General features: G+C 32.9%; 1 protein-coding gene and 1 non-coding gene across 5 annotated transcripts; one reads left to right on the forward strand and one right to left on the reverse strand.

Annotated features, from left to right (window-relative positions):
* Positions 1–4997: 4997 nt before the first annotated feature.
* Positions 4998–8163, reverse strand: LOC120083027 (splicing factor U2af small subunit B-like). Of its 4 annotated transcripts, none has more exons than XM_039038516.2 (6): positions 7665–8163; positions 7201–7287; positions 6996–7077; positions 6697–6823; positions 6112–6575; positions 4998–5218 (listed from the first exon to the last, which is right to left on the reverse strand). In XM_039038516.2, exons 1-5 carry the CDS (start codon positions 7899–7901, stop codon positions 6131–6133), a joined length of 978 nt encoding a protein of 325 aa, XP_038894444.2. In that variant the 5' UTR covers positions 7902–8163; the 3' UTR covers positions 4998–5218; positions 6112–6130. The 4 variants fall into 4 exon arrangements, with proteins under 4 accessions (XP_038894444.2, XP_038894445.2, XP_038894443.2 ...); XM_039038517.2 differs by having other exon boundaries at positions 4998–5283; XM_039038515.2 differs by having other exon boundaries at positions 4998–5427.
* On the forward strand, positions 8162–8244 carry TRNAL-UAA (transfer RNA leucine (anticodon UAA)). The gene has a single exon. It is a non-coding gene; the product is annotated as a tRNA-Leu (tRNA).
* Positions 8245–11035: the final 2791 nt, after the last annotated feature.

An 11035-nucleotide genomic window follows, 5' to 3' on the forward strand; every position in this document is an offset into this window, starting at 1 on the left:
TGAGGGTAATTTTGGAATTTTACATGGGCAAAAGGTCAATGGTAGAAAAGTTTTTAGGAAGATGTTATTGGTGGAAAAATTTTTGGGTTTTTGGTCATTTTGTGAAATTTTCCAATTTCTATTTGACCTTGGTTTCAAGATCCCTTAGATTCATAAGAAATTAGTCCTGAATGTCTATGACTGATTAAAACTTAGATTAATAATATGTAGGTTTTTAGTTTTATATGGTATGCCTTATGTCTAAGGTCATATTACGTCCTATGTCTAGGATCTTAGTCCCATATTTTTTAGATATTGTTTTAATCTTCAAGGTTAAAACTCTACTTGCATGTTAACTCAATGGTCAATTTAAATTAACAAGATAAATTATAAAATCAATGAAGAAAGTAACAATGCATTCACAATTCTATAGAGTTTGTTCATCTTTGAGATGCTTTCATTCTTGGAGTGGAGCATCTCTCTTTTTGGAAGTATGAAAATCGTCACCAAGGCTCAATTCCTGGGGTGAGTTGCTGCCCAACTGGGCTAACAACTTAGGACCTCAAATTAGCAAAATACGAAAATCATGTCGAACAAGTCTAGGGTATTATGCGGTCGCATTGGATTTTTGCAAAATTCCATAAAATCTCACAAAATGATAAATAGCCAAATTCAAAAATGGTCATTTGACTATTAACACTCACTCAATTATCAATGTACAACCTTGTTAAAACGTTGAAGTCCTAAGATTCTTTGGTGCTTCTATTACTCTCTTTTTTCTTGTTATAGTCCATATACCTCAACTAAAGTGGGCAATTTTCTTTCTTTCTTTCTTTTTCTTTTTGAGGTAAACAACCGTCAAACAATTAACCAAAAGAGGAGTAAGAGGGTATTGAAGAAAAGAGGAGAGAAAAAAAAAAGGAAAATATAAAATGTACAAATGTATTAACGGTTTTTGTTCATATATTAACAATTAGACTATTTTTTTTAAGTTTAAAGGTATATTTGACAGTTTTCATAAAAAAAAAAAAACTCATGATAAAACTCTTTTCGAAAGTTTAAGGATATTTTTTAAACTTTAAAAAGCTTAAAACTATTTTTTTGTACAAAGTACAAAATTTAACGGTATGATATCAAATTTAAGGGTAGTGATGTTTGGTGGTGAACATGGACCGATAAAAAACTGACATGTGGTGTGTCGGATTTTGAAAAAAAAAAGAGAAAAAACGAAAAAACTCGTGTGGACAAATAGGGGATTAACAAGTGGCTGAATTGAAATACAAATATATATAGGAAATCAAAAGACCAACAAATAATAGCAAGCTTTGCATTGATATGATATGACTATTGAAAATGCAAGAAAATAGGAAATCAAAACGGGCAGTTGAATTAACAAAATTAGGAAGAAAAAAAATTAGAAATGCAAGAACTGTTTGCGACTGAGAAGTTGAAGTTATAAGTTACTATTATTATCTTATAGATTATAGTAGGTTTCTTCAAGATATAATTTTTCTTTCATCGATATCAAAAAACACATTATTTTAAAGATTTACTTACCAACTTGCATAGAAAAAAAAACAGAAGATTGTTTGGTTGGCAATCCAAATTATGCTTTATGTTTTAGTAAATATATGTTTAGCAGATAACTTGATTTTGTTTCTAATAAATTATCATCTAATTTTGTTTCCAAACAAGACAGTTTCTAAAAATAACATTTTTATGTTTTCCCAATATCCAAATTTTAAATTTTAAATTTTAAATTTTAAAATACAGTATTATATTAAATAAAAAATCAATTCATTTTTAAAAATGAGAATATATAATATATAATGTATTATAAATCATATAATACTATAAAATAATAATTTTACAAATTTTTGACATAAACTCATGTTCATAAATAATTGAACAATATTTATAGTCATCCTAATATTTAGTGTGTTGCTATAACTAGTTTCATGATTTATAAATATAGCGTCAAACACATTTCAAACAATTGTTTAAATTATTTGTTGAAAAATAATCGTTTAAATTAGAATTGATTTATGAATTTGCTACCAAGTACATACCTAAGACACTTTTCATTAGATCTATTGTTTTCAAATTCCTATCTTTAGATTCTCTACCAAAGATCTTTTTTCATGTTTTTCTTATACTGCATAATTTTCTTTTAGGTTTATAAATTAGTTTTGAGATTCATTAGTTTGTTTTGATGTGTAAAGCAAACATACATTAATTTAAGCTTTTTTTAAAACAAATCTTAGTTGTGTGGACATTTTTTTTTAATGAAATTGAAATTCATTAAAATTTAATCAACACAACAACCAAACATCAATCCCTCTTAGAGGGATGTGTGATTCGATTTGGTTTGATTTTGGACCAAATCATGGACCAAACCCAAACACTCGATTCTTAATGTTGGTAAACTGCAAAAACCAAAATTCACTCGATTTCAATGTTTGAACCGAACCATTTGTGATCGGTTCAGTTATAACCAGAATTTTCAATCTTCTCTTCACTTCACCCAAACAAAAGAGAGAGAAAATCTAAAAAATGGAGAAAAAAATAGGTATAATAAAAAAATATTCAAATGTAAAAAAAAAATAATAATAATAAATGGAAAGAAAAGAACCTAACAGTGATGGCAAGGGAAGCGAACAATGATAGGAGAATAAGAAATTGGCTTTAATTTAGGAGGCAAACAAGGAGAGGGGAGGAAGAGGAGATGGCATCTTCTTTAATTTAGGGTTTCAGAGTTTTCACACAATTTTATAATTTCACACACAAATCTCATTTTCGACAAAAGAGAGGATTTTTTTGTGTTACTTATTCTTTTTCAATTTTTCTCCATTTTTAATTTTATTTAAAAAATTTGAACGCATTTAAATTGTTTTCTCCTGTTATGTGACGTGAGTTCTTTCTTCAAATTTCTACTCTCACGTCAAAATTGTGATTATAAATTATCCATTATAATCTAAATAAATCACAATCAAAATTTCATTAACTAATTATAACAAATTTCATTTTCTCTAAAATTTTTATTGATATTTCTGCACAATTTACCTCAATATTTTCATCAACTTCAATATTTCAAACCTCTCGTAACAGCTCATAGATCATAAATAATATGATTTGTGGTGTTTCAAACATTTTTTCAGAATCAATGTAATGAAGTTTTAAATGATTCATAGTCTCTTTCAATATACTGGGTTCTACAATGGTCTCAACCAGATTCCAATTTCAAAAATATATACGTATATATATATTCTTTTTCAAAATAAGAACTTCCTTTTTGTATTATTATTATTGTTATTATTATTATTATTATTATTATTATTATTTTATTATTTTGACAAAGGAGAGTTCAAAGATGAATCAATATAATCATAAAAGCAATTTAGGGTTTAATTTAGAAAAAAAAAAGAAAGTCATTTGAAAAAAAATTAGAGTGTTTGACAACCATTCAAAATAGTTTTTCAAGTGTATTTTAATCAACTTTTATTAAAAAAAAATGTTTAAATAAAAATACATTTTTTTAAAAATCAGTTTTTTTCTTAAGTCAATCCAATCAGATCCTAGTTCGAGATCACCAGGAATTTCTTCAGAAAGCTCGATAGGGTCTTTTGATGGGCCAGTAGATCTCCGCAATGTCCTCCCACGCTTTTTTGATTTTCAATATAGGACAAACTGAAGGAAAAGACTGACCCATTCGGTGACTTTCGCGGTCGCCCTCACTGAACCGACTTGAATCTGACCCGTGAAATAGTTGAACGAAGACCCTAAGATTACGCATTGAGTTTCTGGTAGTAGATCCATAATCAAAAAAGTGTTTGTGATTGTTCCAGAAGAAATGAAACAAAAGATACGGTAGAGCTAGGACAGTCTCGATTTGATCGGCCTGGCCTCGGGTGGTGGATCGAATGAACACTCAACTGCGTCATCACAGCTGCGATGGATGAAAAAATCTATAAGAAACCGCTTTGCCTTACCTATGATGCAAAATCAAACTGGATGATGCAAGCTGGAGGGGGTCCCCAGTGAATGTGAAATGTAGGTTTCAGAAGAAAAAAATTCTATATTCACAGCTCATTCGTTTAAGAACTGAACAGGACGAGAATTAGAAGAACCTCTGGTTCGAGCTAGTGGCCCTACAAAAGAAAAGGAAACGAAGGACGCTCAGTCGCCGGGGCACTTGCCTCTCGGGGCATCTGAGAATGATTCGAGCTGTATGAAGGGACGGTAGCTGTAGGTAGATGGCCCTAGCCTGTTGGAGGTGCTTTTCCTCGTAAACTATAGGAATTCCACGGAAGAGCAAGCTCGTCCCCTGGAAGAAGGTGAAAGGCGGAGGACGGCGACAAGGAAGATGGCAGGCAGCCATTAAGAAGAAGATGGCCAGTATACTGAAAGACAGACTGAAGTAAGGAACGCAAGCCCCAGGACCAGGAAAGTATAGGTGGAGGAAAGCTGCCCGACGCCGCCCTTTTTGATGATACACCTTGTGGTCTCCTATCCATTGATAGTTGTATACTCCAATCTTCCGAAGTTTAGCTTAGCATCGGGAAATAGCTGACGGATGTTACCTAGCTCTCACTTGCTTTGCAACTTTGATTTAGGACAGAGGTGTGAACAATTGAAATCATTCCACTTTCATTTTCCCGTGATTTTGGGCATAACTGACTTTTCTTTCGTAGACTGTCATTTTGGATTGCATTTTTGAGGAAACCCCGTCAAAATGGGTATCGATCGAGCGACAACTTCTAAGGAAGGCCTGCATTCCCCTTTGAAAGAAGTCAAAAAAAAAGAGCGATAGGGAGGAGAGAGAGAAGGTTGCGGAAGTTAGGGAAGCTAGAACTTCTCCGAGATGTCGAAGTGGAACTACTAATGGGAAGCTATTGAGTCACCCTAGAGCAAATCGACTAAGGGAAAGAACCCCCGCTTATGTTCGCTTTGATAGTATTCATTTCATCACAAATACCTTGTTCACCGTAATGTTCTTTCAAATATGGAAACAAAAGGCATGCACAAACCCAAGTTCTCTTCCACTCAAACAGCAATATATAAAACAAATACAAAATGTTTGCATCATTTCAAACCTGCAATGGCCACCAACATCAATGTTAAAACTCCCAAAGTGAGCTAATGTCATCTTCGTCACGTGCCTCGTCTTCCTAGGTTCTTCTAAAGCCATAACCTGCACATCCTGTAAAGCCAATCATCCTACACAGTGGACCATATTAACCTGTACAAAAATTTCATGGTCACGTCTTAGCTTGGCAACTTTAGAAGCAGGGAAACAACCTGAACCTGCAAAACTTAGATAATGATGAGATCACATTTGTTCTTAATATCAACAAAATGGTAATGCAAAGAAGTCCATAGGGAAAAGAAACCGTAATATGATAATGGGATCGTTCACAAGTCACCATGAGCAGCACTCTTAATCCCTGACTGTAAAATCAATGTATACATTTGCTATAAAATAAAGGATATTAGAAGTATGCAATTGATGCATGTTAACGAGATTTGAATATAAGAAGACGAACAGCATCCAAGAACAAATCACTGTCAAGAAAAAGAGGATGTTGAAAGATTTACGACGACTTTTTCTGTAATTATAATGTTTTTTAGATTTACTCGAACAGCATAACAGAGACCTTCTAGTTAGCTAGTGGGTTTCCTTCTACACATTTTCTAACTTTCCACAAATCAAAGGAAACAAACTGGTTGACATCAAATACGGGAAAAGACTTGATTCTCAAGGATCATTTCTTGCATCTCCTAGCACCAATTCGTGTGTTTCTTCTATCTTGCAAACAGTTCCCCCTTTCTTCCCTTTTTCTAAATTTTTTTTCTTTTAATTTCTCTATACTGTGCATGTAGCTGACCAATCCACTATCAGGAATACTTGCTGTTACCTACTCTAAGAGCTAAAGAAAAAAATCAAAGAGAGGTTGGTCAGATCACTAGAACCAGCAACCTCTCACGAATTGGGATAAGAGCTAAAGAAAAAAATCAAGGAGAGGTTGGGGAGATCAGATCACTAGAACCAGCAACCTCTCACGAATTGGGATAAGAGTATTATGAAAATTTTAACAAATGAATGCAAGACCTCAAACAAAACCTTGGTAGTACCTAAGTTTAAGTAAACAGATCAGTAACCATAGCCTTGCTCAGGAGGCAGTTGCTGTCGCTGCTCCTCATAGCCACAGGTTTGATTTGAGTACTTCACATCACCACTGTAGCTTTTCTCATGGCTATTTTTGTTATCAGAATTCCCATTATTATCATTTCCTTGTTCTCTTTCCCTGTTCCACTGCTCAATTTTAGCACGCCTCTCTTCACTCCCTTCTCTAACCGGACTTCGGTTCTTTCTTCCTCGTGGACTACGACTTCTGCTTCTATGGCCAGGGCTTGTGGTCCTATGCCTCATACCCCGACTTTCATAATAAGCATCTCTCTCATCATACCTTCGACTATGACCATGCCTGCCATAAGAGCGTTCTTCATAACTCCGATGTCTATAGGGACTGCGGCTTCTGCTCCTACTGCGACTATGTCTTCGACGATAAATTGCAAACAGTTCATGCCTCAGCTCTCTGAAAGACAGGAAAATAACATGGCTATCAGATGTACACATAGCAGAAGTGGCAAAACAAAATCAACAGGAAGAATAATACATCTCAGAGTGAAAGGAGGGAGGTGGTGAAGAAAATATACCTACTGATCCTCTTCAAATGCATGAAATTGCAATATCCACCACGGTTACACATATTTTCTTCATATTGCCTACATGTAGCTTCTCTAAAATCTGTAACTGGAGAGAAGTCAACAATGATCGGGCGTCCTGCAAAGAAATGGTTTACATATGTTACACATCAATTTAAGGATTTTAAAATCAAAAGCTTCATACAAATAGTATAAACACGATGATTGATAGATAGTATGAAAAAGAATGACAAAAGGGAAAAATAAAGGACAGGAGAGAGGGAAGGGGCGGGACAGGAACTCCAACTAACCAGCATAGAATCTGCCACTAAGATTCCGAAGAGCATTTGCAGCTTGCTCCTCCTCTCGAAATTGAACATAAACATTGCCCACCTAATCAAACACATCAGATAACTACTGGTTAGCTAATTCTACAATGAAATAGCATATGTCAAAGTTGAAAGGCCGATTCTAAAATCAGTTTCCTTCAAACAACAGCAATGAGGAGAGTATTACCATATGGTCAGCTAGATTGTCACAAACGTTCAAACTTTCAATCTCCCCGTACTTGTTCAGTTCCTGAAATAGATCTTCATAGAACTCCTGAAATGTACGCAGATCAACAATTAAGCTACAATTCTTCCACACGCAACAAGAAACTAACAACCCAGCATGATGATTCAAAACAACAAAATTCACAAGCCACACCAAAAGCATAAAGATGTAAATTAGGACAAGAAAAATATTCAATCTATCCAAGATAACACGATCGTTCTTAAATCAGCCAAACTAAACCACCTCTACAATTACAGCAAGATTATGATTAAAAAATCAAAAAAAAAAAAAAAAAAAAAAAAAAAGCCAAGACCCACACCCACCCCCTTCAAAAAAATTATATCAAAATTCATGAAAAAATACGCACTGGCAAAATATTAGGAGATTGAAAAGGAAAAGAAGAGGGAATTCAGAACAAGATCTACCTCAAAATGGTCCTGGATCTTGCGAGGGTCAATTGGATTCCCCTGCGCGTCGACACCAGGAGTAATCATATCGGGTCTCTGGTACATATTAGAAAGCAAGAGGGTGGGGCTTATACTAGGCTTCGTGTGCAACCGCGAACACCTATCACCGTGCCGGCAGGCCCCGATCTTGAAGTAGAAGGGACAGTTAACCCTGTCCTTCTCCGTCCCGAATATGGATGCCAAATGCTCCGCCATTCCACCCCTCGGATCTCAGAGGCCGAAAGGGAAATTGCAGATTCCCAATTCAAAAATGGGAGGAAAAAGAAGAAGATGCCCACAATTTTGGAGAATCAAATTCGAAAGAAGTTAGGGTTCGAGGTTGAGGATGAGAACGATGAAAGAATGAATGGAGTTGTTTTCTCTGTTTCTCTAGAATGTTCATGGAAAAGCCTTGGCGTCTAGAATATTCGATACAATTAATTAACTTTTAAAATTTCAAAACAACCAGCAAATCAGCTGGTTTGCCCGAGAGGTTAAGGGGGAAGACTTAAGATCTTCTGCACATAAGTGCGCGTGGGTTCGAACCCCACAGCCAGCATTATTTTTCTCTGTTTTTTATTTTTAAATTGATACTTGTGAAATTTTAATAAAGGTTCTTATTTTCTCTAATCTCGTTTTTCCTTTACCATTATCATCTTCAAGTTCAAGTAAATTTTTTTTAATTTTTTATTTCCAACATTTTTCATCATCATTGTTTATTTCTTTTATTATTTTCAATAAATATTATGCACTATATTATTTCCAATTTCATATATTTTCATCAATTTCATCATTCCATCATTCTCACGACCATCAACACTTCACATTTTTTACACACCACGTGTCACCTATACATCACTATCACATGTCTCATGTTGCCACCTCTAACACCGTGTGTCACATCCAAATGGTATCAGAGTCATGCATTAGGATAGTATACTTCAATTAAGATAAACACTAGTTACTTACAAGCTTTTGTCTTAATATTTTTCTAACCATCCTTTGTGATAATAATCAAGCTTTGATATTAAATTCTATTGAATAGCACTTTGGTAAACATGTGTTTTCGATAGTAGAATCGTAAAACCGTTGATAAGTTCAGTGTTCCATGATTGTAGAATTTTAGCGTCTTGCTTATTTCTCACAATAGATAATTAGAAATTTGTTGAGATTTTAAGCTTTAAATATTTAATGTCTAAGTTGATTAGAAAATTACTCTCCAAAACCCATACTAGAAAAAATTCAAACATAATTGAAAATTATGCAAATAATTCTCAACTCTCTATAGTTAATAGTCAAGAGCTTCATATAGCAAAAATAAGGAAGAAAAAAAAAACTCCACAATTGGACTAAAAAAAATAGATGTTAAAACTATTTATCAAATGGGAAAATTTGACTTTCTTCAAGATTATCGCATCAAGACTATAGAACAACTAATCCCAATTAATAAATTCTCAGAAACTCTTCAATTATTCTCTAGACAATTAACTCTTCAACATAAAAAAAAAATTACAAATTTCTTCGTATAGGATTAGTTCAAGTTGCTATAAAATATCTTTATAGGGTAGGTCTAAATACTCAAATTCTTATAATATTACTTGATAAAAGACATAAAAAAATTTCAAACTCAGTTCTTTTTATAATTGAATCAGATCTTGAAAAGGGACTAGTATACTTTAATTGTTATCCAAACTTTTTTGTATCTTACATGATCCAAACATGCTTCAATCCTTAATGCTTGATGTTAAGATTCTAAATATGAACTAGGGTTAAACATTGTAGCAATATTTTGAATGCATTACAGATTGATGAATACACATTTATCTCCTAAAGCTTTAGGACTTCCCCTAAAAATTATGCAAATAATTCTCAACTCTCTATAGTTAACAGTCAAGAGCTTCATATAGCAAAAACAGAAAAAAGAAAAAAGAAAAGCCTCCACAATTGGACAATAAAGAAAATAGATGTTAAAACTATTTATCAAATAGGAAATTTTGACTTTCTTCAAGATTATCACATACTATAGAACAACTAATCCCAGTTAATAAACTCTCAGAGTTGTGGGCTCTTGAAATTTTGGTGAAGGAAACGTTTTAGAGAACTAAGAAAGGAGAAGAGAGATTGGGAATTTTTTCCTCAAATCTGTGTCTTCATTGCTCTGCCAAATGAAGAAGAAAAAGCCAAAAAATCCTAATTCACAACCACCTATCACTAACATGTCATGAGTTGAGAGAGATTAGGGAAGGGAAGTTATTTTCCTCCCTTAATTTCAAAATATTAAAATAAATAAATAAATAATTTTCATATAAAAAATATATATATAGATATATAAAAACTAACTTAGTATATATATATATATATATATATATATATGTATTGCTATATGTTATATCATGTATAACATATAACCTATAGTTTTAAATCTCTCATCAATGGTATTTAATATAGATCTCATTTATATTACATTTAATTATATGAATCCAATTCATATCATTAATATTTGAATCATATTCAAATATTTATTTTCTCTCAAATAAACTTTATATTATAATATATCATATACAGTATAGTAATTATATCATAAATAATTAAATTAAATTAATTATATCATATATAATCAATTCCCCCAATTAACTTGAACAATTTAAATTAATCTAAAATTGATTCCCATTTAAACTCTGTTGAGTTACAGAAGGGAACTCATGAACCTGTAGATTGAAGCTCCAATGGTACTTGAATAATTAATGAAACTATTTTAATTAATTCATTCAACATCCATTAACTATTGGACACTCCACTAAAGACCGATAGATGCACTCTTTGCACTACAGATATACTTCTGTGTCCATTGAATATAACCAGTCAACAGTGTGATGACCCTTCATAAATTGTTTGCAAATACAACTAGGTCAAAATAACCGTTTTGCCCCTATAGTTACATCTAACTCCCTAAGTACCACCGATCCCTCTAATGAATAATAAATCATAGTCCAACTATGACTAAACCCCTTTTGAGTTAGAAGAGGGTGTGGTACCACATTGTTTAAGCCCCAGAATCAGAGCAATTTATCTACTTAACTCGACTTCAGGGAATGAGTGAATTTTGTATTTTAATAGGTCATGTCTTAATATTTTCACAATTCATTGAGACACTTCAACATATTTTACAAGATAATTAAACAAAATGGTCCATTAGTTTCCTTACCTAAAATAAAATTATTTCAACAAAAAAAATTAAGGTAGGACATTTTCCAAGGAACAATGAAACCAATCCAAAGATCGATAGAATTGGCTAATAAATTTCCAGATGAGATCACCCATAAAAATCAATTAAAAAGATTCTTAGGATA

This window comes from Benincasa hispida, chromosome 8 (genome assembly GCF_027475165.1).
Source record: "Benincasa hispida cultivar pf3 chromosome 8, pf3_genome.v1.1, whole genome shotgun sequence".
In the NCBI taxonomy this organism is placed as follows: Eukaryota; Viridiplantae; Streptophyta; class Magnoliopsida; order Cucurbitales; family Cucurbitaceae; genus Benincasa; species Benincasa hispida.

Coding starts and splice junctions, on each gene's coding strand:
- LOC120083027 (XM_039038516.2), bottom strand. CDS start 7,901: ATGGCGGAGCATTTGGCATCCATATTCGGGACGGAGAAGGACAGGGTT. Junction 7,078..7,200: donor ACAATCTAGCTGACCATATG/GTAATACTCTCC, acceptor GTGTTTGATTAG/GTGGGCAATGTTTATGTTCA. Junction 6,576..6,696: donor CATTTGAAGAGGATCAGTAG/GTATATTTTCTT, acceptor CCTGTCTTTCAG/AGAGCTGAGGCATGAACTGT.